The 27,336-nt window shown below is 35.5% G+C and overlaps 1 protein-coding gene and 1 pseudogene across 1 annotated transcript in view; both read right to left on the bottom strand.

The window, feature by feature from the left end:
- NMD3 (NMD3 ribosome export adaptor) overlaps positions 1 to 22,045 on the bottom strand; it is a 30,256-nt gene extending 8,211 nt beyond the window's left edge. The window contains exons 1-11 of the mRNA XM_072960299.1: positions 21,895 to 22,045; positions 21,290 to 21,350; positions 20,275 to 20,409; positions 18,018 to 18,114; positions 14,187 to 14,267; positions 13,285 to 13,413; positions 12,919 to 13,009; positions 6,641 to 6,719; positions 5,856 to 5,952; positions 3,732 to 3,849; positions 2,561 to 2,706 (exon numbers count right to left, since the gene is read on the bottom strand). Of these exons, the coding sequence (XP_072816400.1) occupies positions 2,561 to 2,706; positions 3,732 to 3,849; positions 5,856 to 5,952; positions 6,641 to 6,719; positions 12,919 to 13,009; positions 13,285 to 13,413; positions 14,187 to 14,267; positions 18,018 to 18,114; positions 20,275 to 20,409; positions 21,290 to 21,333 (1,017 nt within the window). The 5' untranslated portion in view covers positions 21,334 to 21,350; positions 21,895 to 22,045. The remainder of the gene's footprint in view (positions 1 to 2,560; positions 2,707 to 3,731; positions 3,850 to 5,855; positions 5,953 to 6,640; positions 6,720 to 12,918; positions 13,010 to 13,284; positions 13,414 to 14,186; positions 14,268 to 18,017; positions 18,115 to 20,274; positions 20,410 to 21,289; positions 21,351 to 21,894) is intronic.
- A 2,302-nt stretch (positions 22,046 to 24,347) lies between these two features.
- LOC140696119 (small ribosomal subunit protein uS2-like) lies at positions 24,348 to 25,348 on the bottom strand (annotated as a pseudogene).
- Between the last annotated feature and the right edge of the window lie 1,988 nt (positions 25,349 to 27,336).

Below are 27,336 nucleotides of genomic sequence, written 5' to 3'. Positions count from 1 at the left end.
AGGATTGACACTACTCAACTTCGAGAATTACTATAATGCTACAGTAAGCAAGACAGTATGGTACTGACTAAAGAACAAATAGATCAATGGAACAAAACAGAGAGCCCAGAAATACACCCACATAAATACAGTTAACTGATCTTTGACAAGGGAGCAAAAGCAATACAATGAAGCAAAGACAGTGCTTTCAACTAATGGTGCTGGAACAACTGGACATCAGCAAGCCAAAAAAAAAAAAAATCAATCTAGACAAAAACCTTACATCCATCACAAAAACTAACTCAAAATGGATCACAGACCTAAGTGTAAAATACACAACTATAAAACCCCTAGAAGATAACAAAGGAGAAATCTAGCTGACCTTGGGTTTGGCAATGACTATTTAGATACAACACCAAAGGCAGGATCCATGAAAGAATAGTTGATAAACTGGACTTCAATAAAATTAGAAATTTCTGCTCTGTGACAGACAATGTCAAGAGAGTAAGAAGATAAACGAGCCTGGGAGAAAATACGTGCAAAAAAACACATCTAACAAAGGACTATTATTCAAAATTTACAAATAACTCTTATAATTCAGCAGTAAGAAAACAAACAACCTGATTAAAAAATGAGCCAAAGATCTTAACAGACACCTCACCAAAGACGTTCAGATGGTAAAAAGCATATGGAAAATACCCCACATCGTGTCTTCAGGGAAATATAAATTAAAATGACAGTAAGATACTAACACACACTATTAGAATGGCCAAAATCCTAAACACTGACAACACCAAATGTGAAGATGTGTAACAAGAGGAACATTGCTGGTGGGAATGCAAAATGATACTGCCACTTTGGAAGACAGTTTGGCACTTTCTTACAAACTAAACATACTCTTACCAAACAATGCAACAAACATGCTCTTTGGTATTTACCCAAAGAAGCTGAAAACACATGCCCACACAAAAACATGCAAAGGGATGTTCACAGCAACTTTATTCATAATTGTCAAAAATTGGAAGCAACCAAGATGTCCTTCAGTAGGTGAATGAGTAAACTGGTACACTGAAACAATAAAACACTGTTTGGCATTAAAGAAAAAAACAAAAACAAAAAAGAGCTATCAAACCATGAAAAGACATGTAGGAATCTTAAATGCACATTACTAAGTGAAAGAGGCAATTTGTAAAGACTGTATGAGACCAACTGTATGACACTGTGGAAAAAGCAAAATTGGAGAGACAGTATTAAGAAAAAAAAAATCAGTGATTGTCAGTGGTTAGGAGGGAGGGAAGATGAATAGGCAAAGCACAGAAGATTTTCAGGGCAGTTAAAATAATCTGCATGACACTATAATGATGGGATTCATGTCATTATACATTTGTCCAAACCCACAGAAAATACCAAGACTGAAACTTAAGGTAAAATATGGACTTTGGGTGATTACAATGTGTCAGTGCAGATTCATCAACTGGAACAAATGTACCACTCTGGTGGGAGAAGGGCATTAAAAACGGAAGCTATGCATGTGTAGAGGCAAGGGATATGTAGGAAATCTTTTACCTCTTAATTTTGCTGTGAATCTAAAACTGCTCATAAGAAGGAAAAGTCATTTAAACAAAAATTTTTTAAAGGGCATAGAAACTATTCTGAAGGGGCTCCTACTGGCTGCATTTCAGGCAATCTGAGTGGAAGGAAGGAAGGAAAAAGGCAGGCAGGCAGGCTAGTAACACAGGGGGAAAAATCATAATTTACAATGGAGAGATCTGGCTATAAGTCAAACAGCCAAACATTGCTTGCCTCTTGATATATCACAAAAAGTACACAGCCACCTCTGAAATGTTCTGCCTAAATTAACCTAAATTCAAGCAAGACTTCAGACCCACTTTCCAGCTTAATGAAAATACAAAAGATTCAGAAGTAACTTAAATGATATCATGAGGAAACAATAAGATAAAGCCACAAGATAAAGGCCCTAATTGCTTTAGGAAGTTAGTATCATAAATACTTAAGAAGTACAACATTCACATTCAATGAATAGTCCCTAACTAAATACTGGTTTGAATAAACCATAAAAGGCACTTTGGGACAAGTAAGGAAATTCAACAAACTATATAGTTTATATGTATGATAATACTTTGATTATGTAGAAAATATACCTATGTTTTAGAGATGCATATTGAAATATTCAGTGTTTAGTGATAGTATATATTTAATTCAAAATGTTTGAAATTTTTTAGAAGTAAAAAAAGGTTAGCTTGTCATTTGGTCCTTCTGTACAAAAGTAAAAGAAATGTTTTTTCATAATATTTTTCATAATAATTTTCATAATATTTCCTATATGAAAGAGAAAACATTTAACTTATCAGACAGTATAAATCTGATAGTTTTTACCACAATGACCACATTTTAAAAGCAAATGGCATACAAACACATTTTTTAACCTAATGTGGTGTTAGCTTTATCTGGAACATTCTGGAATGATGAACAACAACAATAAAAAAACCAAAGATAAAAAAAGAGAGAGAGTAGAAGAGTAAATTGGGGGTTAGGAGGAAGTGAGCAGGATGTAAATTACCTTTTTGGATATCATTCCAGCACCTGCACTGCGTTTTAGATCTCGTACTATGCTGCAATCCATAACAATAAACTCCTCTAGCTGTTTGGGATGGCATAAACTATTAAAAGGATGACTCCAAAAAGTGTTCCCATCAATATCTGCAACTAAGAATAACCATAGAACTTTATGGAACAAAAGAACTTAAATATTTCAAAAGACATCAACTGTGTTAACTAGGAAGTAGTTGGTATATACAAACTGGGACGCATCAGGTCAAAGGAACCACAGTGGTTCACTCACACTCTAGGGGATATCATTTATTCCTATAAATCAGCCCCAAATTCTCAGAGCACAAGAGAAATACCAGTTGTCAAACATATCGTAAGTAGTTACTATGATCTGAACACCACAATGTAAGTGCCTTTAAAATAAGGTCAGATCCAATCAGTTGTACAGCTGTTTCATGTGCTGGTGTTTTATTTCAGATACATTATCAATCATCTTAGGTGCTTAGTTTATGGGAAATAAAGTTCTTCTACCTAACAGATGTTCATCACACTGTTGCAAACAGATCTTTAATGAATAATTCTAATTGACATGGATTATGAATGACTTTCTACAAAATATCAAAATTAATTCAATGTTTTATAACAGAAAATTCATATTACAGGAAACATGTGAAAAAGATCAAGTAGGAGATACAACCAAATACTAATAAGACAGCTATCAACATGGGGGTCTCTTTTAAAAATAGTTTTTTTATAAAGAGAATGTTAAAAATTAGGTATAAAAATGATGAAATTAGTTAAAAATTCATATTTAAAATAAATATTCTACCAGATTACAAAGTGTCTAAAGTTCCAAACTTTAAAACACTTGCTATATACTAAAATTTGGCAATGAACTTAAATAGTCATAAAAATTAAATGAGGTAAATAAGTAAGTCGATTTCAGTAAAAATAAATAGAATAAAACTAGTAAAATTTTAAAAGTTCTCAGAAATCTTTCTCCAAATAAAATATACAAGGGTAACTTATCAAAAGCTTTAAAAAGTCCAGTGCTTTTAAACACTGCACAGTAGTTTTTCAAAATGGTTATTACTGAGAATGCTTGATAAAATTACCAACAACTACAAGTTATTACTGCTCGTTGCACTGAACTGTCAAGGCAAATAGTTCCTAAAACTTACCTTGCAGGGTATTTGGATCTATGAGGTGGATAACGCTGGTTACTCGAATACACACACAAATCTGGTTCATGTTTCCCAGGCTTTGTGCCAGTTTCGAAGACAGACAAACAACATTATCCTAGGCATAAAAGCTAACATTTAATGTGAAGGAAATCCTAAATAACAGTCTCCAATAAACACTCATCAATGCAAATCTGATCCAGGTGCATTTGCCCAAATCAAAATGTTATTTTTAATTCTCCGTAACAATAAAGGGCCTAAAAAAAGAATCAAGACCTTAGAGAAACAAAAAATAAGTTATACCTTCTTAAGATGGGGATATAGGTCTTAAATAAAATGCTTTTAAAAATATACTTCAGATCCTAATCACAAAGGTGTTAAGTTTATTTCAATTTTATTGAAAGGTGAATGCTTGCTTATCACTCTATGTTAATACAGTGTACATTCTAAGCAAAGTATTATAAATACCAGGAGAGTGATTGGCTAAATTGATTTGTGACTTCGTTCAATATCTATAAAAATTAATTTCAGAGAAGCCACATGTTTCTCTTTCTTGTCTATATGTACCAATATGTAATCAAAGATTTAATGCCCCGCAGAAAGCACATATGTCTATGTGTGCATTAGAAGAGATTACCAGCAATGTGGTTATCTGTTTTTAAGCTGATATTAAAATATGAAAAAGACCTGGGATATATTTTAAGTTGTATCTATTCACAATCATAGGCTCCCCCACTGAAGGGACAGTCTTGTGCATCCCTCATGGCCTAGTTCAGCCTATTTTTTTTTCTTTAAACTTAATAAAAAAGAGTCTCCAAAGATTAATTAAAATACTCCTTTATATTATGTATTCATTCAGATACTTGTATGAATTACTGAAAGGAATTAATACACAAGGCCTAAATATGCCCTCACACCTAAATTCTTATTTCCCCGGTTTTGTACCAGGAAAATGTTCCTAGTTTTAAACCAGAGGTCTGCAAAATAAGACCCTTAGGCCAAATTTTTGTAAATAAAGTTTTGCTGGAACACAGCCTCAACCCTTCATTTATCTATTATCAATGGTTACTTTTGTGCAACAGCAGCACAGCTGAGTGATTGCAAAACAGACTCCATAGTTTAAAAGCTGAAAATACTTACTCTCTGGTCCTTTCCAGAAAAAAATCTGCTGACTGTTTTACGCCATCATTTCATCCCTGATACTGTACTACACCATAGATTAGTGACGACAGCTTTAAAGCCTTAGAGTCACAAACCTAGACACAAATCCTGCTTTCATCATTCTGTAGTTACGTAACTTTGGGCAAGTCATCTAACCTCCTTAAGCTTCAATTTCCTCATCTTCAAAATGATGATATGATGATACACCAGTTGTTGTGAGACATGAAGAGGTGAAATATACTTAAGTACTCAGATAAAAACTTTATGTAGAATGCTCACTACAAATTATGGCATTTATCATTACTAATGATTTAAATACGGACACATTCCTACTTGGCAGAGACCTCTAGTATATAATCCTTAACAAACAGCCTTCTATACAATAGATCCTCAATAACTATTCATTGTATTTTAATTCATTTCTATTTTTTGAAGCAGGGTTTTTACCTTAGTAAAATTAATGAAATGACAATCTACATTTTAAGTGTTACTCAGATTATATTTTTAAAATCACAAAAATAATTCTATGATCTCATTTTCACAATACTGTTTAATTTTATCAAGCCAAAATCCAGTTTGAACACATTCCACAAAGTGTTAAGATATTTATCTTAAAGTCATTTCCTGTATTCATAGTTTCATAGAACTGTATGTGTCCACTAGGATCACAAATTTTAAGGAATGTACATGGTAAAGAACTGCACACCAAAGATTCATAATTAAAAGTTATATTTATAGTTAAAGAACTGTACACCAAAAATTTATAATTTTAAGCATGGTTACTTTCAAACATCTTTTTAACATGCCTAAAAATGTGTCAGAAATCATTTAAGAAAGAGGTTACTATAAATGCTTAACCAATCCCAGAAGGAAATCAGGAGCTAATAATTACATATAAACCAATTAATTTTACTTGTACTCTTTCATAAGAAAGACATGGTTTAATTAAATGAGGAAAATTACCTTGCATATTGGAACAATTTCCACAGAAAAAGTGCTTTTGTAATTGTATGTGTTACTGTGGATATCCTGAGAGATGAGTCTCTGTGAAGCTTTGTATCTGTTAAGAGAAAAAGTTAGCCATAATAAAAGACAAAGGTGCTTACTTGTGTAGTCTCGGGAATATAAACTTTCATTAAATCAAATCATCACTGCCTGAGGTCTGAAATAGCTTCCTGATGCTTGCTGTGTATGATAAAGCTAATTTTATCTATTTCATTTAAAAACCCTCACTAATCTACTGCACCCTACCTATTTTCAACTTTATCTACTAAAAACCTACAAAACACTCCCTTGGCTTAGATCAATCTAGTCTATATATAGCATCCATTAAAAGCAACACTAATGCCCATTCCATCTTCATTTACACTAATCTCATGTTCCAATATAAACTCTACTTTTGAAAATTTCCCATTTTAAGATCTTAAGTCCTTCACCCTCCATGAAGTTTCTCCCCATAGTCCTCTACCCCCAATTTTCTTTTCTCTTATTTAAATATGTTCAATCAGTGGTTCAGAACTACAGGGCTTACTATCACAGTCTAGCTTCCCAAAGAGATTCTTAATGCTCTTTGGTTTAATGCTTCCCTTAAAGTGGCTAATCCAGTAAATGCTTCTAACTGTGTAAGTATTCTTAGTATAATTTTAAATATTTTGAGATAAGTTGCTTAAGCCTGGAGAATGGATGTGACCTATTTTAAATTCACTCCAAGCTCCCTGGATTTAATCACATGAAGGTTCAGAACATACCTAGTGGGAACCGTACACTGGAGAAATTCTACCATCTTCTGAGCATGTTGTTTTGAGGAATAATAGAAATCCAGACCATCTTTAAAAAAAAAAAAGCTATATTAAAATAATTCTGCCAAGTAAGATTTTCCTCTACTAAGATGACTATATCATGATTTAAATGTGTATTATACAGTTAAATTATAATATTCTAGCCATAGCACATTAGGGATATCATATCACTTAAGACTTGTCTGACAAAAAGATAGATAAATCAGACAAATGATAAGGAAAAGAAACAAGATTCACAATTTAAATTCCAGACAAAATAAAATTCAAAGTCAAAAGGGAAGAGAAAAACATTAAACAGAACAATGGATATTTTCTATTTAAAGTGGAACAATCTACTAAGAAGACAATAGGAATGCATTTAATAACATAGCACTGAGATGCAGAAAACAAAAACTATTAAAAAGAAAAGACGAAATTAACAAATGCTAACACATGCACAATCACTGTGGGAGACTTGTATAAGAACATCAAAACCAAAATTACCAAACTGACCAAAAATAGGACGGATGCATAGAACCTGAATAACGAACTATATCAAGGCTGATTTAATCGAAATGACAAAACGTGGTGCCAAGAAAGAATATATATTATTTTCAAAAATTCATAAAACATTCATAAAATAATCATATACTAAGATTAAAAAAAAGAACTTCAATAAATTCCAAAAGGTAGAGATTAATACAGTGTTATCTGATCACAATGCAGTAGCATTAAAAATCAGCAGCAAATGGGTAACCACAAGCAAACTACTTGCTGAGTAATGTTTGTAGAGATATTCTTCCAAACAACTCAGTACACTACGGGAGAGAATATTAAATAGTGCAGCGACTATGGAAACTAGTACAGATGTTCTTCAAAAAATTAAAAATAGAACTACCATATGATCTCACTTCCAGACATTCACCCAAAAGAACTGAAATCAGTATCTCCCATGTTTATTGCAGTACTATTCACAATAGCCAAAATGATGGACATTTAGGTTGTTTCCACAACAGCTGAATGGATAAAATGTGATATATACAAGCAATGGAATGTTATTCAGCCTTAAAAAGGGAGGAAATTCTGCGATGTGCAACGTCATGGATGAATCTTGAGTACATTATGATAAGTGAAATAAGCCAGTCACAGAAAGACAAATACTGTATGATTCCACTTATATGATATACCTAAAATAGTCAAATTCATAAAATTAAAGAGTGGAATGGTGGTTGCCAGAAAGGAGGGAGAAATGAGGAGCAACTAATTAATGGGCATTAAGCAAGATGATTAACTTCTAGAGATCTGCTGTACAACACTGTACTTATAGACAACCATAATGTATTATACACTTAAAAATTTAAGAGGGCAGCTCTTAAGTGTTCTTATCACAATTTTTTTAAAAAAGACCCCATTTAAAAAATAAAAATATAGGGGAGTGATGGAAATGTTAGGTATTCTTGATTGTGGTGGTGGTTTCATATATACATGTATCAAAATCCATCAAATTATACATCTGAAAAATGCATAGTTTACCATACAGAAATTATACCACAATACATTTGTTCATAAAAATTTTTTAAAGAGAAAAGAAAATGAAAATACAAACTAAGAGAAAGTATTTACAAATCATATGTGATAAGGGACATGTATCCACAGTATATTTTAAGAAAACTCTTACAACTTAGTAAGACAAATGACCCAATTAAAAAATGGGCAAAATATTTAAATAGCTATTTCACCAAGAACGATTCAGGAATGGCTAATAAGCTCATGAAAAGATAATTAACGTCATTAGTCATTAAAGAAATGCAAATTAAAACCACAATGTAAACTGACAAAACACTGTAAACTGATCATACTTTAATATAAATATATATATACAAAAAAAACCCAAAATGAGATACTACTTCACACCATCCTCTAGAATGGCTATTTACAAAAAAAGAAACAATAGCAAAGGTTGGTGAGGAAATATAGAAACTTGAACCCTCAAACACTGCTGATGGGACAATAAAATGGTATAGCCACTTAGGAAAGAGTTTGGCAGTTTCTTAAAAAGATAAGTTTACCATATGACTCAGCAACTCTTACAGTGAGGCACGAACCCAAGAAAATAAAATAGCTGAGATGCTTGCTCAGAAAACGAAAGAAATATGCAATGGGTAGAGGAAAACATAGCTAAAAGCACCAGCTACAGTCAATATAATACACAGAAGAAAATTTATAACTATAAGTCTATATATTAGAAATTGAAAATAAACTAAGCTCAATTAATTCAAACAAAAGAAAACTGAGAAAAACTAAATAGAAGGGGAAATACTGTAAAACTGTGTGGTAATGTTTGTTAACTAGATTCAATAGGGTGAACATTTAGCAATATACACAAATATTCAATCAATATGCTGTACACCTGAAACTAATACAATGCTATATGTCAATTCTACAATTCTATCTCAATTAAAAAAAATTTTTAACTAACATCAGTAATAAAAGCAAAAATTAAGAAAAAAGAAAAATAAGGCTTTTTGATAAAATTAAAGCTAACTCTCTGAAAAAACTAACATAATAGACAACTTTGGCAAATATGACAGGGAAGAGAGGAATTGAGGGGAGAGGAGAAAAGACAATAACGACAATAAAGACATAGCGATAGAGACTTAACACCATGATATATATAGTTCAATTTTATGCCAAGAGTGTAAAAAGCTAGATGAAAGGCTAATTTCCTCAGAAAACGCTATTAAAATTGATTCAAGCAGCAGCAGAATACCTGAAAGAAACGAATGTTCTAACAAAGCAGTTGAAAAGCCTTTATTCCCTTTCCTCATATCAAACTGGATGGCTTAATGGGCAGGTTCTTACACAACTTCAAGAGGTTAATTAACAAACACTATGCAGAAAGGGGGAAAACTTTCGAATTCTTTCAATATCAAACATTAACTGACAGCAAGATTGGACAGAACAGTGTAAATATGTATGTAACTATGTATGCATATGTCAAGCAGAAATCTCAACAAATACTCTACTTAAGGGGAAAACACAGAAAGATAGTAATGCCTGATACATTACCACTCAATGCTATTCTCCACTCCTAGCCAAAGAGAAAAAAAAAAGAGGAAAAATACTGCAAAAGAAGAAATAAAACTATTATTGTGTACATATAATAATTTACCTAGTAAATCAAGAGTATCATGTATAATGTAATGATACATGAGTATAATGTATAAACTATTACTGATATTAAGAAATTTCAGAAAGATCAATATATAAAATCAAGAGCTTTCCATAATATTAGCAATAATCACTTAGAAAAATGTAATGAAAGAAGTTGCTATCCATAATAACAAAAAGTATAGAATAGTCCAAAAAAAACAAGAAACATTCAAAATCTTGAGGAAAACTGTATGTCACTGAAGTATAGAAAAGAACTGAATACACGTGATTACGCACCAAGCACGGTTCTAAGGGCTTTACACAAAATTATTTAACCCTCACTATAATTCTTTGAGGTAGGTGTTATCATCCTCTCTAGTATATTGATGGAGAAACTGAGGCTGAAAGAAGTTAAAAAACTTGCCTAAGGTCACAAAGCAAAAAACTGGTGGGACAGAGATTCAAACTCCAAAAAATCTTGTTCAAGAATCCATGCTCTTACTATCAATCAAGTTTTGCAAAAGAAAGGGGCACACATTATAAACTATAATTTACATACTGTGATAGAAGCAGTGAGATACAATAAATTAGAACTGAGCCATGTGCATAAAGGAATTTAGTATATACAGAAAAGGAGATACTTCAAATTAGTGAGGAGAAGACAGACTAGTTGGTAGGTAGATACTGCAACAATGAAAGGTAACCTTCTGGGGAAAAAGTCTTAAAAGGTAAGATTAAAGATCCAAAAGTAAAACAAAAATTTACTTTTTAAAAAATAATCTTGGGAGTATAAAAAACTTTCCTATGTAAGACAAAATTATAAGCCATAAATGTATCATTAAAAAATGAAAAATTTAAATGATAAAAGACATGAGACTTTCTAAGACAAGTATCTGCTCTCTCAGGTTCACACTCAGGAGCATGAGCTACACGCTCCACTTTATACAGACATACACATACATAATGAGATTAATATCCTGAATAACAGACACAAAATAAATAAGGAAAAAATAGATACATGAAGAACAGAAAATTCACATTAGATAAACATAAATGGCTAAAACACATGAAAGTGTTAACCTTTGATAATAATAAAGGAAATGCAAATAAAAACAAGATTCCTTTATTTGCTTCATTAGCACGGAAAAATTAGTAAGTCCAATAAATCATATGCAGCACTGGAAAGTGTTCGGAAAAATGGAAACTCTCACAAGAGATGGCACTGTAAACTGGCACTATTTTGGAAGACATTCTAGCAGCACATATAAAAATTTAACATTCACATACTCTTGTCTAGTAATTTCAATTCTTGAACTCAGTCCCATAGAAAAAACACTAACTATGCACAAACATAAGGATGTTTCTTACAATATTGTCTGTTGCAGCAAAAACCTGGAATATCTTACAAGCAAATTAATAGGAAACAACTAAATAACTAAAAAATATTGATTAACAAATACACACAGTGGTTAAAAATGATGAAATAGGATTATCTTCAATGATGTAGGAAGGTTCCCAAGTATTCTAAGATGGCAAGTCACAGAATATTACAGAAAAGTCTCATACATGAGAAACAAATGTTATCAAATTTCATATATAAAGAGCACATACTGTATTATCTTGTTTTAAAGGTCTACATCTGGGAATAACAAGTGGATAAATGGACAGAGCTCCTTTATTTACATATACTTCTATTTTAATTTTCACGATTATTATGATTTTAAAATCAAAGTTACAAACAAGTAAACAAAAGATTCATTTACATCATACCAAGAACAAGTAGGGGGAAAAAAGCAGATTAATTCCTCTGGATGAAAAAAAGTTTTTTGGCTCTGAAAGTGACTGCAAAAGCATGTCCTAAAATGTTTTATCCAAGTCTTTTGCTACAAAAAATTCTGTGTGAGGATATTTCAGCATGGTAATGAATAAAGCTCAGGGCGTTTTTTTCTGCTTCCTTTGCTAGAATATTAGTCTCTCCTAATCCCCAAGAGTTAATCAACACATTGTTACTCAGAACAAAGGTAAAAATTTCTGCCTGATGGCTAGCCACAAATAGACAGACACCATGTTAAGCAGGCAGCAAAATATCTTACCCACAGTAAGAATTCAGTAAACTCTATCTCACCAATTTAGACTGTTAACTTTCTGCCTACAGGTAGTGTACTCAAGTCAGATAGAAAGCTTAAAAGATTTTCTCCAGATGACACACTAATACTCAGTTTTCCCTGTTTAAGGACCCAAAACCACATTTCTAAGTACTTTTCTCAAGACACATGAGATAATGAGTAACAGATTAGCAAGTAACAGAGGAACTCACACTTTTAAAATAAGTAGTACAAGAATCTGATCATTTCTTCAAGAATAACCATCTCTAAACCTGTACTTTAGAGACTAGGAAAATAATGTACATGTCCAGCAACTAAAAATACTAACTTTTATCAAGAGACTTAAGAGTTTGCTAAAGAATATTTGTATTTTCTATGATTAAAGAAATATTCATCCATCAACTAGTATATATAAGTATCCTACAACAGAAAGTGCTAAGCCATTATGAAATTACACAAAAAGTTTTAAATTCTAGCTTCAAGGAATCTATATTATTTGTATATCACTATTTATTATTACTGAGTTTAGCCTTCTGATTTAATGTATCCATTACAAATGCCTATAGGTACATGAAAAATAAAAATACTGCAACTTACAGATCTCAAAAATAATTTTCTTCCAATCAGAAACTGATCTCTGCATAAAATACGTTTTCGATGAATTTCTATCATACCACTTTAAATCCTATTAATTTAGTTACTGGTTTACTCATCTGGTAGCTATTTAGCAGAAATTTAAATTAAAATAGAAAAAAATTAAAAAATTTAGTTCCTCAGTTGCACCAACCACATTTCAAAATATCCAAAAGCCATATATGGCTAGTGGCTCCCATACTGGTTGCATCTAAAGCACTAAGATTTTTTTCTTCCTAACAGAAAGTTCTTTTTGGACAGTACTATTCCAGATATTATCAGTAAAGATAAAAGACTCCTTGGGATAGTTGAAATAAACTCTGACATTGTTTCAAATGCTTTTACATTTTAACTCACCATGAATCTCTTTGATACGAAGTGTATTCTGGTGCATCCCATATTTCAAAATCAACTGTTCCAGGTAGTAGAAAGTTTTTTTGTGCAAAGTCTAAACATAAATGTATTATTAGATTAATAAACAAAAGGGAAAAAAAGCCATCTATAGATATAGCACATTGATTTTTAAAACAAAAACAATCTTTAAAGATTATCTAAAGTATAGTAGTGATATGTTTCTAAAGGTGAATGCCCCAGGGACCTGGAATATCCCTGGTGCCTGAAGGATTTGGATAGAAGAGAAAGGAGGAAGTTTTACTCTCTATTTGTAACTGGCAAAGATAAAATACAACATGAAAGATTCACGCATGATCTTCCTCTTATTACCTTTTGCCTCACTTGAACCACAGCCTTCCAGAAATCCTTAGCTTCTACTCTATGGCAGTCTCCACACATTTGGGGCTGAACAACATAATCCACCACAAACACTTGCTGAAGGATAGCACCATTCATTACCTGATAAAGAAAACAATCACACTCCTTCATTCTTTCCTTTCTATTTAATAACAAATACTTTCCTTAAAAGATGATCCTTTAACACTGAACTTAAAGTCTTTTTCCATAATAGCTTTGAGGACATCAACAATAAAAGTTATACTTAAAGCCATAAATTATACTATTTCAGGAAAGATACGTAGGTTTAATTCATAGGATTTATTAGATTAACATTTCAAATTTACCTTTAGGTGAAGTGGTTGCAAGAATATTCCTTGAAGAATTTTTATAGCTATATATATGTGTGTTTGCATGTGTGTGTATAAAATTTATCCTTAGAAGACATGAAAACTCTCAAAAAAAGAAAACATTCCTTAATTTAATTGTTCTCAAACACAGTCAATCATCAGAAATCACCAGGAAACTTTACAGATTCCTGGATCTTACATCTAGTTGAATCCAGTTTCATTCAGGCACCCTGAGTCATGATAATCAGCCAAGTTTGAGAAGCACTGCCTTAGCTCATGTTTTTACTTCAATCTTACTTCAAATAAAAATAATTTTAAGAAGATTATCTCAGCCTACTACTCATGAACAATGGTTTCTTTCACTTGTGACATGATAATCTGTGCAGATGATCCAAAAGAAAACAAAAGGCTAAAATTAAGAGTGTATCTGTTAAAAAAAAAAAAGAGTATATCCGTTTCCTTTTTAGCTATTCAAGCCACAATGTAACTTCCCAACAGGCCCTCATTTACACTTTAACCATGCTGAGAAAATTATGCATAGCTTACCTCTTTCTGAATAGTTAGTTTAACTTTAAGTCTCTTGGAATGGGGTTCAGTCCAAACAAAACTTGCATCTACAAGCCGCACCTTCAATAAAACACAAAAAAACATAAGTTCCCAAATGAGGAGAAAAAAGATGAACGAATAATTCAGTAATGAACAGATTTCAAAAGATTCTCAAGCAATCTGTCGTTAATCTACCCAACATTATCAGCTAAAAAAAAAAGATTTAAGATTTATCATCAGAGGTATGGCAACAAAAACAGCAAATAAAAGGAAAATCTCATGATATATTAATGCAACTGGTATAATACAAGCAAAAACTATAATACTTGCATAGAAAACTCCTTTCCCCTAAAAACAATGTACCGTTTTTGGAGTATAAATTACAGTCTTGAATAGAAAACAAAGACCTGATGACCTCATCATCTACTAGAAATCTCATGAACAAAAGTTTCTACCTCTATTATTCTCTCTATATTAAGTATGTGGCTTTAAAAAAAAAAAAGAATCAACTTTCATTAGAGGGAGTCTCATGCACTGAATACTGAATCCATAACGATAACTCACTGCTAAATCAGAAGAGTCAGCAGAGGCCAAAAACAGTTTGCCGTAAGTGAGGAACAGAATGTAGCTCAATGATTAAAATGGGTGTTTTGAGGAAAGAAGCAGAACAAAACTGGAGGTTGTTTCAGTAATTTGGGCAGGAGTCGTAGATGAGCTGAACTGAGAGGGGCTGCAAGTAATAGAAGCAGAAAGATCCAAGACCTATTTAGGATATAAAATCTGGAGGATTTAATAATAACCAGATGTGGAAAGGAGAAAAAGATTCTAGAATGACGCTCAAGTATTCAACTTGGGCATCTATGTAACACTATTTTTCTGACACAAATAAAAAACAGATTAAATGGGAAGAACATGTCGTATTTGATTTCACACATTTAGTTTAAGAGGATTTATCTGAGATATCCAAGTGAGGTTGTTCAGTGGATAGTAAGATATACATTTGATCTGGAGCTCTATGGAGAAATCTGAGCTACAGATAACAGATTTAGGGGACAACAGCAGGTAGATGATAATTTTCTTAAGACCTGTCTGGTGAGAACCTGTCTGAGTGCAGATCCGGCTCAGCAGAGTAAAACCCTCCTCATATGTCTGGCTCCCCTAAAGCAAAGCCTAGTAATCAACAAGCCACACCAGGTACAGAGGGTGACAGACAGCTTCTTATTCCCTCAGCCTCCACCTGCAGGCAGGGGTCAAAAGGAAACTCCATGGGCACTGTCTAAGACTGCCCTTCCCTCAGCCTCCAACTTCCATCTGCAGGAATAGAGGGAGGACTCTTGTCATCTACTTCACCATCCCCCAACACAGCCTGACCACACCATCTGTCCTCAGACAACAGGACTTATCCACCTTATTGAGCCCTTTATCCTTCACTACTGTCTCAGACACTTCAGTCACCCCCTCATCTCCCACTCTGATCTCCATGTGGTTCCACATATTCCCTTTTCTGTCCACCTAACACTGTTCCCCAAATCCTGAAACTCTTTTACTACGGCCTCTGGAGCTCCACACTCACTAACAAATCTCCTAAACCCTCAGTCTCTTTGCTGAACATTCCCTTCACCTTCTACCTCTCCTGATTATATCAATTGCTCTCCCTACAGCTGATGAGAAGTAATGTCTGATTTTTTTCCTCACCGTCCCAAACTTTTATCATTAAAGGATCCCAGGATTCAGTACTCAAATTCCTCCCCTTCTCTATATAAAAATCCCTAGAAAATCTCTTCCAATTTCATAGCTTTAAATACCATCTATATCCCAAATTCATTATCTCCAGTCTGGGCCACTCCCTTCCTTATTTATCCAGCTCCTCACTCAGTATTTCTACTTCCATGTCTAACAGACACCTAAGTACCACTCTGAGATGAGCTTTTATCTCTCCCACCTGACCTGCTCCTCTTGAAGCCTTTCCTACTTCGCTAACAGCAACTCCCTCTTTCTGGTTGCTCAAGTCAAGAACCATGGAAGTCATCCCTGACTCTTCCAACTCATAAACATACGTCCAGCTTCATCAGTAATTCTAACGACTATCTATAAAACATCCAGAATCTGTCCGCTTCTCACCACCTCCACTACTGATCCAAATACCATCATTTCTCACAATTATTACAATCGCTTCCTAAAGGTGCCCACCCCCGTCACATCTATTCTAAACACACCCAGGGGGAACCGGATAAACTGTAAATCATTCATTTTACTATTCTGCCTATGCCCTCTATACCTATTATACTCAGAGTAAAAATCAGTCTTCAAAGGGTCTACAAGGCCTGAAGGCCTGACCTACTCTGACTTTCCATCATTTCTCTGGCCTCATCCCCAATTACTTTTCCTTCCCCACTCCACTCTAACCACATAGGTATGCTCCTGCCTCTGGCCACTATATTTGTTTTCTCCATAATGTTCTCCTCCAGATTGCAGCTCCCTCCCTTACTGCCTTTAATGTTTACTCAAATGTCACCCTATCGATGAGGCCTCCCCTAACCACTGTATTCCAAATTCCAACTTTTCCCTGTACAGTTCTTATTCCCTTCCTGGTTTTTTCCTCCACAGAATTTACACTTTTTAATATACCTACTTATTTTGTTCATTGCCTATGCCACACCCTTCCCTCCAACTAAAATAAAAGTTCCCTAAGACTGAGATTTTTCTCTCTTATTCACTGTACTATTCCTAATCACCAAAAACAGACTGGCACAGAGCTGACATTTAATGAACATCTGCTGAATGCTAGTGAATTATTAATAACATTTGACAATAGCCTGAAGTATGGAAGCAAAATACCAAGTTACATAAAAAACTGAATCCAAAAAACTGAGAAAAATCAGTTAACAGAAAGAAAGTAAAAAACAGTAACAATCCATTATCAAACTTTTAGAAAAATTCAATAGACTGCATCAAAGACATTAAAAACTCTAAACTTAAAATGTTACTACTTTAAAAAAAAAAAAGGAAGACAAAAATTGGAAAATAAAGTAAATTGCCAGGAATACAGGAAAATGACAGAAAGATTAAAAACAATACAAGTGCAAAAAGGCAAAGTTTTAAGCCAGTAGGGCCAATGACTGATACAAATTCCAGGGAGGAAAAAAAAAAAGGAAAATAAAGGGAGAAATTTTGAAGAACTATTACTATCAGTATTTAAGAGAATCTGAAGGCCTTCAAACCAAGAGTCCATCAAGAGCCCACCAAGTTTAACATAAAGAGAACAGTGGGGGAGGGTAATAGCTCAATGGTAAAGTACATGTTCAGCATGCACGAGGTCCTAGGTTCTATTCCCAGTACCTCTATTAAAGAAAAAAGAAGTAAAATTGAAAGTGTTATGTAGAGAGGTTAACTAGACTAACAAACCCTATTTTTGGGGGGAGACATTTGTGCACCAACTTTAAGTAATAGGCATAAATTTTTTTTTCCAGAGCAGTAATGAAAAATTTTAAAAAACAGAATACCACAGTCCTAATACTATAACCTCTTAAATTACATTGAGCAATGGCTTTATATATTTTCAGACAAAATTACTGCACGTAAGAGGTTCTCATTAAATAATGAATGAAAAAATTTGATTCTAAACTAAATCTTTTAAAGCAAAAAGATTTTCATTTCCGTAAGAAGAGAATATATATAACTTTAAAAATGAAAATAGCATTTGTAGTAGCATGCTTACCAATAGTAGCATTTAAGTTATTTTGGAAAATCTACTCAAACAACGGTTTTCTGAAAATGAGAGATTAAAACACACAAACCCCAACAAAAACTGATTTTAGCTATTTGACCTACCTTACTCAGAGGGGCTTTGATTTTTTTCAAACACAAAGCAAGAAGTTCCCTGGATTCTAACGCACACTGTATCCAAGTTCCTGGTGGCTGGAAATATCTGAGAGAAAAGATAATATATTGAAACCCAGTATCTCTCAGAAATAAAAAAAAATTCCATCTGAATATATAGACATAACAATGATTATTAACCAGATATAATAATATTCAAGGTTGATCTGAAGCATTTAACCCAAACATATTTTAATAGTTCTAGAAAACTTTCAGTTAAACCAATAGCTTTAATTAAAAAGGTAAAATCTGAGTATTTGAGAAAGTCAATTTGAAACAACTCATTAAAAGGTCTTATTACTTCAAGCACCAATAAGAATTCCAGTGAGGATGACAAAATGCCCAACACTTCCTTGAAAATAGCATTAAAATGGTTTATAATGTACATGTAAAATACTTAAAAACTGCTTATTTCTCACACAGAAGAGGTAAATTAGTACCTAATACTATGTATCAATATAGTTCAAACTATCTATTTCAAGTCCCTTTCCAAATTTTAAATTATAAAACTGAAGTTTTAAAATCTTACATAAACACAACATTGTAAAATGACTATTAATAAAAAAAGTAAAATAAAATAAAATCTTACATAAAACTTGACTAAAATCAAAATTTAAATCCCTAATGCATGTACTTTAAGTTTTTTAGCCCAGCCAGCCCAGGACTTAAAACAGTGTCTAATACACAGTAAGTGCTCAACATGTTTGTTAAATAATAATACTTCTAATGTGTTTTGATACATTTGTGAATGCTTTTTTTTCCCTTTTGGCCTACCTATTAATTAAATATTCTGATTTTCATTTTTAAAGGTTCACTGAAAAACCTTATACAGATTTCTTTGTTACAAGCATGTATTTGGAGTTAGAAATGACTTCATATATTATCTAATAAAGCCCCTTCATTCTGATGAAGAAATAAAAGCTTAGAAAAGGTAAGTGGCCAAGAGTCTCAAAGAGCTAGTTTGTGAGAAATTCAAGACGATCTAGGTCTCCAGATTGTTCGTCCAATGTTTTTTTCACTCTATTACACTCTTGTAAATATTTGTTAAAGATTAAGCCTCACACCTGCCAAATTTGAATAAGCATACATAAGCTTGTATATAATTAACTCCCTGAAACAATACACAAGTTTCTTGTGTTTGTACATATGTACATGTTTCATGCATTTTTCTGGGGAGATGCAGTTTTCAAATTCTTAAAGGGATTCACAAACCTTTCCAAAAAAGTTAAGAACCACTACAGTCCTAACCCATTTGGGAAATCACAGGAATACAATTTTCTGGGAAGTTACACTGGGAAGTTCTGTATTACTCAAAGGCCTAGGGAGGCAGCGACTGCAGTACCAGCAGCTGTGTGTAACAGTGGTGACTACAGCGCAGGCTGCAGTGTGTATCCTGTGAGAGTGATGTCTGTGTGGTTTTTGACTGGATGAGTTGTCTCTGCTGTGTAATTCTGGGTGGTGTTCCTGGCTATATGGCCCTGACTCTTGTCCTCCACTTTCCTAGGGATTTTGGGTCCTACCAGAAGCATGTCACAAATTCCTTTCTCCTAACTAAGCTTGAGCCAGTTTCTCATACTGGTAACTAAGAATATCACAATAAAGCAATTCATTCCATTCTTTAAAAAGGCTTATGTTAGACTGTCAACTAAAGAAAATAAAGAAGAAATAAAACATTAACTTTCAGAAGAAATCTGCCTTCAAATCCAGTCTTCATTTCAGATCATCCTAGATACGATACACTGACCTTTTTTTCCATTAACTATAGTCATTTTAGTTACATGGGAACATCAATAGATACAATTTTTAAAACACATTAGTAACTTACTTTAAAAATAAGGTGCCTTTTATCATACATGGCTTCTTGTGATTGAAGGGAAAAATAAAAGCATCATGGTAATTAACATTAATGTCTTTAAAATCTGCTGTCACCTTTAAAAACATCAACTTGTATCAATTAACTGTATACATCAAACCTATTAATCCCTTAACAGAGAAAGAACAGATACAAATACCTTTGTAGCAGGGCAAACTACAAGAGTACGCTACAAAATTGCACATTCTAAAATCTCTAGCTATGCCAACATAAATAAAATGTAAATCTCAATTACATGCACTTTATTCCATGTATCTTAGTGTAATCTCAGCATATCCTAGTGGTTCTCCTATATATAAATCTCAACTTTAAATAGGATAAAATAGTACTACATACCTTTGGCATTGTTTGCAGAAAGATATAGACACTTGTTTTGGAATGCCTTGGCTGATATCTACTTTACTTCGCAGACAGGCCACACAAATATTGGCAGGATTTGGACTAATTGGGACACCACAATCGCAGCACAAGCTAAAATAAATAAAGCATACGTTTTTCAAATGAGATTTCATAAGTGTACTAGCTAAATTAAAAAACTATGAAACAAACAAAAGCCTTCAAGTTAGGCTATAATATCTCTGCCTTTTAAAAAAAAACTAACTTAGAGCAATCTTCAAAGATACAGTAGATTAAAAAATAACCTTGGAATAGTGAGGCAAAAAACAAGGATGGCCACAATTTCAAAAATCCCCAAAATATAATTCGGTACAAAGGATCTAAAGAGTCTAAATCATTTCTAACAATAATCATTAGACTGCTTTATAGTTCAAAGGCAATTCTTTTAAGGCCTCAGTATAGCACAGGGACTGCCAAAATGTAACACATTTACCCAGAGCAGAAAATATTTTAAAGGATGGAAAGGTATCATGTTTAGTGATGCAGTACAAAAGATGGGAGTTTCATAAACCTAAGTGCACTGGGGACAGAAAATGTTTAAGAATAACTGATGTTACCCAAAAGAAATGTTCTAAGGTCTATGTTGTCCAATATAGCAGCCACCAGGCATATGCACTGTCGAGGACTTGACATGTGGGTAGTAGACCAAGGAATTGAATGTTTAATTTTATTTTCACTTTAATTAAATTTAAAAAGCTACATATGGCCAATGGCTATTATAGCAATCTAGAATTATGTATAGTGAAGATTTTAATACTCTTAAAGCAGTATTTACTACAACAAACTTTGCAGGGGAAAATGAATTCGATTTTCTCAGGAAATAAGGCTTTTCATTTTTCCCATTTAAGACAAAAGAATCTGCCCATCAAAAGAAACGATTTTCCCCACAAGTTTCAAAGACTCACGTTAACATTTTTAAATTTAAGGGGAATGGGGTAAAAGGGACGCAACTTACATGTGTCCAGGTGTGCAGGTGACAGATTCTGTCATATACTCCATTTTTCTGTATACTTTGACTTAAAAATGAGAGAGAATACTGAGATTTAAGACATTTGTCTAGTCACCTCTTTATACAAATCTTTCTTATGCCTCTCTGAATGAGGCAGCCAAGCCCCGTAAAGCAGCAAACAAGAAAAACCAATTCGATGTGGTACCTTGTGACGAACTGACTCCGTTAATAGCTGAACCAAGCGCATTCCAGAGTTTGCAACTACAAGACCTTAGAGCCAATAACCTGGCCGCCAACCAGGGCGAACTCCAGGTGGGCCAGACGGGACTGAGGCCGCCCCGCACACCCCCACCCTCACCCCGGCGTCTGGAGTACCTCAAACCCGCACTGCAGGAGCCAACGGGCAGTGTCAACACGCCTGCGGATCACCCACCCCGACCTGGCACCCCGCACCCCGCACCCCGCCGGTGAGACCTCACGCCGGCTGCTGGCCCGCGGCGCACACGCTGCACGCACGCGGCCCGAGGTCGGCCCGAGACCGAGAGTCCGGCTCCCTCTTTCCTTGGGGACCCCGCGCGACTGCAGCCCGAGTCTTAGACCCCAGAACCTACTTAACGCCTCTGAGCTTGGCGCAGGCTTTCTGGAAAACCGCGACAGAACCACCTCTTCTCACCCCGCAAGCAGCCCCCACAGCTGACTCCGGTACTGCAAAAACCTCGCGAGAGAAAGGCTCGAAATCCCGCGGGCTGAGAGACGCGACTTAAAGCGGCGGGTGGGAACGGAAGAAGGGGAGGGCACTGGTGAGCGATGGGGGTGGGACGGGGCTGGGCGAGGGGCGGGGCTGAGCCGCGTGAGGGGCGGGGCGGGGGGCCTGGCCGGTGGGAGGGATGGGGAGAGAAGACTGGGGCTCTAGTATTATGGTGCCTGAGGCTTACATCGTGCCGATTTTCCCTTGCCAGAATTCACTGCAAGCCTGCCTCGCACATGTATATAACACCACTTTTCAGCTGTCCCTATTGGGAGCTTACTTATTGGTTAAATTATATAAAAGTTATCTGTAAACAATTCCACACTGCACAAAGAAATTAAACTCCATCGAGAGCAGTGCCTTTGTCCCTTTTGCTCACCATCATATGCTTAATGATAACTGCTCAAATGAATATTTTTTGGATAGATGAAAGAAAGAAATGTAAGAAATAATTATTTGTGGAGTCATTTTTTGATCACTGTAATTAGAATGTGCTTTCTCATAGTGCACTTAATATTTTTTGAAGACTTTACACTTTGATCTTAGAGCAACTCAGACCATGTCTAATCACCCTGATTGGCAGAATTTCAAATATTTGAAGATCATGACCATATTTTTTATGTCTTCTCCAAATTTCAAGAAATAAGCAAGGTCATCTTACAGAAGGTGATCAAAGAAGGCCTCCCATTTCTTGCCTAGGGTACTTAGTCTCCAATCCCTTCTTCTTACTTCAGGATTCCAACCCATCCTTCTAAAATGCAAATGTAATTTTGTCACACTCCCCTGTTTTAATCCTTCAGTGGTCTCTGATCTTCTGGATTATTTCCAATTTCTCTGAATAGAAAGATCTTTCAGGATCTGACCTTGGCATACCCTGTCATACTCTTAAGCACTCAGCCACACAAACAACTGTCAGGTCCTGCAGGAACTAATCTGCCTTTGCTTATGCCTGGGACACTCCCCCTTAAAGATTAAGCTTAAGCATGCTGTACGAGTTTCCTATTGCTACTATAATGAATTATCACAAAATGTGTGCCTTAAAACAATGCAAATTTATCATCTTACAGTTATGAAGGTTGCAAGTCTAAAAACATACCTCCTTCAGGTATGATCTGACAATATTTTTACAGGAGGTGCATGCCTCTATAATAATGCTAGCTAGCCACATTAAATTGGATCACAAATTTGCTCTTTGCATTGTCCACAGGTTTAAGCTCCGGGAGAGCCGTCCAGGTCTTGTTCTTCTCAGTATTCCTTTCACCTAGCACAAAACAGACCCTCAATATATGTTGGTAAATTAATTATCGATTTGACACAACCACTCTGAAGAGACAGTGTTTATTTTCTCATTTTTTCCATTCACATTATCATTTCTGGTGAGCCAAATACCACTAGGAATACAACTGTAGTTAAACAGATTGTGTTTGTTATTCATTTAAGTGAATGCAAACATACCATGAGGAATCATGGAGTATCTCAGTAAGAGGGTGCTAGAAAAAAGCCCATCATAGAATATGGGCTTTGGTTGGGTGGCTTGGGGACGGATGGTCTAAGAAGCAGAGGTTTGCTCTAAATTGGATGCTGTCAAAAGCAGAGGCAAGTCTATGATTGGATAGCTCCATAAATCTTATGTATAGGAAGAGAGGCAAAAGAATGTAGCAGCAATTAGTAAAGAAGTATCCATCACTCATTTTTGGCTGAGAGGGAGTGTTTGGTATTTTGTGGGTGGCACAGTGACCTTGTATTTATCCACGCTTAGAAAAAAAAATCATGCAGTGGCTTTGCTTTGGCTCATGTTATCATGGTCTCAGAGGAACCTTGTCTGGGGTTGATATTCTGTTAAATTGTTTATGTCTAACAGGAGAATGATGTGGGCTACCTGTGAGTATAGGCCAGCTTCTGAATGTCAGGGGCTGCTCTGTTTTTCTTTCTCAGTACACTCTTCCCATACCCTGTTTGATTTGGCACCAAGTGCCTCAATGCCAGGCTTGTTAGGCACTGGTTATGTAACAGTGATCAACACAAACATGGTCCCTGCCCTCACGGACCTTATGTTTTACAGATGAGGCTGATATTGCAGAAGGTTAGATAATCTGCCGGGATTTCTACAGCAAGTAAGTGGCAGAACAAAGACCTGAACTACAATTTGTCTAACTCTGTACCTGTTCCTTAACACCATACCAAGCTGCCTGCTTTTTTGAGGCTCAGGACAACTATTTTTATTCACAGGTTTTTGGTTTTTTTTAAGAAATTTTATTTTCCATCAACCGTATTTCCATTTTCTGTTTAAGAGTACGTGGAGGATCAGTGTGAGACCACTCAGTGGCTGTTCCTCCCCATCCAGTGGCCTGAGCAGTGGGGGCTGCAGTCAGGTCTCAAGTGGGCAGGTCATAGCCATCTTCAGCAGGAACGGCTGGAGGGCACGGAGGCCACGGCACCTCCGGACCCATCTGCAACTTCGAGTTGAGTGGCAATAAATCTGGGACCTAGAGCAGCCCACTTACCCCGAAATTTCTCCTGGATCACAGCCTTTTCAGCAGCCGCCTGCTCTTCCTTCTCAGTCCCGTCAGGATCTCTGTGAAAGCAGAGATCAGACCTGACCTCCCGGGGGCGTTCCCGGGAGATCCGGCCGTGCGTGCGCAGAACCCCCAGGCCAACATCATGACACCCGACCCGCTGGGTGAGCTCCCTTCTGGCTGCAGGGATGGCGGTGTCCACACAGCGCAGAGTCCATGTTACAGGTCAACATCAGACGCCTCTGTGAGAGGCTAGGGGGCAGCCCTGGGATCCGTAACCACCCGCAGACACGGCTGAAGGCGGCCTGGAGCCGGTCAGTGAAGTTTCCAGAGGTGGAGCGGTACCAACAGGAGCGGCACCAACAGGAGCGGCTCTGGTGGCAGCAGCAAACTTCAGCACAGCTCACTGGCCAGCGTTCCTGGAGGACAGGACACTGGCCTCAGCCGGGTTCTCAGCGTCAACAATGGCACCAGCTGCCAGCAGAAGCTTTTCCCACATTCTCTTCAGGTTTATGAGTTAATGCCATCACTTTTCCTTTTGTGGACGTGCTGTTCCCTTTGGAAGTGACAGCTGGTGCCACCTAAGCGGGTTCTACTGCAAGGATTTGAGGTCATTCTCCTCCTTCATTTGCAGGACATTGAAGGCCCAGACATTGTGAAAATTCCCCTGCAAGTCACAAGGGGTCCTTAAAAAACTAAAAATAGACTTACCATATGATCCAGCAATTCCACTCCTGGGCATATATCCAGAGAAAACTGTAACTTAAAAAGACATATGCACTCCAGTGTTCACAGCAGCACTATTTACAATAGCCAAGACATGGAAACAACCTAAATGTCCACTGAAAGATGAATGGATAAAGGAGATGTATACACACACACACACACATATATATATACACATATACACATATATACATACACACACAATGGAATACTACTCAGCCATAAAAAGAATAAATGCCATTTGCAGCAACATGCATGGACCTGAAGATCATCATTCTAAGTGAAGTAAGCCAGAAAGAGAAAGAAAAATACCAGATAATATTGGTTATATGTGGAATCTAAAAAAAGACACAAATGAACTTATTTACAGAACAAAAACAGACTCACAGACTAGAGAACACACTTAAAATTACCAGGGGGTAAAGGAGGTGAGAAGGGATAAACTGAAAGTTCAAAATTTGCAGATCCTAACTACTATATATAAAACAGATAAGCAACAAGTTTCTACTGTATAGCACAGGGAACTATATTCAATATCTTGTAGTAATATATAATGAAAAAGAATATGAAATGGAATATATGTATGTATATGCATGACTGAAACATTATGCTGCACACCAGAAATTGACACAACATTGTAAACTGACTATAAATCAATTAAAAAAAAAAGGAAAATAAAAAAAGTTGTGAATACCAGGAGGGAAAGTGGGAAGTGGAGGGATAAATTGAGAATTCGGCATTTGCAGATACTAACTACTGTATATAAAATAGATAAACAGCAAGTTCCTACTATATAACACAGGGAATTATATGCAATACCTTGTAATAGCCTATAATGAAAAAGAGTATGAAAAGAAATATATATATATATATATGTGTGTGTGTGTGTGTGTGTAACTGAATCACTATGCTGTACACTAGAAATTAACACAATGTTGTAAACCGATTAAACTTCAAAAAAATGTTTTAATTTAATTTTTTTAAAGTTACAAGGGGGAGCCCAGAACAGTGCCTCCATATGAACCTCACTCTGGTTAGCATGGAAAGGCCACAGGCTTTTGACAAATGAAATATGTTTATGGTAGAAAGAACCTATATTTCTCCACCTACTTCTCACCCATCAGCACTAAGATCTCCAGATGTCAGAAGTAAGTGCTTGGTGTCGAATGTCTCTGCCAGAAACCTGGATGAGCTTGCTAGGACTGGTTGGAGACACATAATAGTGGCAAATTATACCAGAGAGAAACTCATTTTGCACTTTGTATTTAATTCTCAAATCTCACTTTGAAAAAAATGGGTTCTCTTGTCCCATAGTCCTTACATTTGGGATATCTGTCCTTATTCAAATCTTAGCTTTAGTTTGTTTTTACAAACTTAAATTGTGTGTTTGACCTCAGTTTTTAAATGGAATTCCTAAAATGACTAGATGGCTATGACCTCCTAGCAAGTTACAGGTTCAGCGGATGCATCATCCACTAACTCGTCAAAAAAAATTTTTTTACAACAGAATGCATAAAATCTCTTTCAAGACCAATTACGGTAAATATAAATACTGATTTTTATCTCTTGTTTTAGATTATAATATTACTTTTCTTAGAGACAGGCTGAATAAGTGTTTTAAAAGAAGTAGAGCTTTTTTAATTTTAAGTAACTTCTAGACCTAGCAAGTAGTAAATGCTCACTTAATATAGGTTAATCAATGAAATTCTACACAGAACTTTCCAATCCATAGTGTAACTTTTTTTTTTCACACCATCAAATGTGATAGCACTTGTGGGATATCAATATCTCATTGACTGGAGAGAGCTCAGGAAAGGTTTATTAGGGAGGACTCTAAGAATCAACACCTGAAGAAGGGAAGGACAGAACCACAGTTGGATAGAGGGAGAACTAGTGCTCCCTTGCCGTCTGATGGAGGTCTCACCACCCATAATGCTGGAAGCTCTGAAGCTGAGGTGACTGTTCAGTTTTCCGGGCCGTTGTTTATTGGTGAGTCATTGGATGTGACTGCTCAAGGGAGGAGGTGTAACCTTGGGTGAGGTTTCTCTCTTTAGCCAAGGCAG

This window comes from Vicugna pacos, chromosome 1 (genome assembly GCF_048564905.1).
Source record: "Vicugna pacos chromosome 1, VicPac4, whole genome shotgun sequence".
Lineage (NCBI taxonomy): Eukaryota > Metazoa > Chordata > Mammalia > Artiodactyla > Camelidae > Vicugna > Vicugna pacos.
Note: the sequence above shows the minus strand (reverse complement) of the source record. Positions and strands in the feature narration are given on the sequence as shown.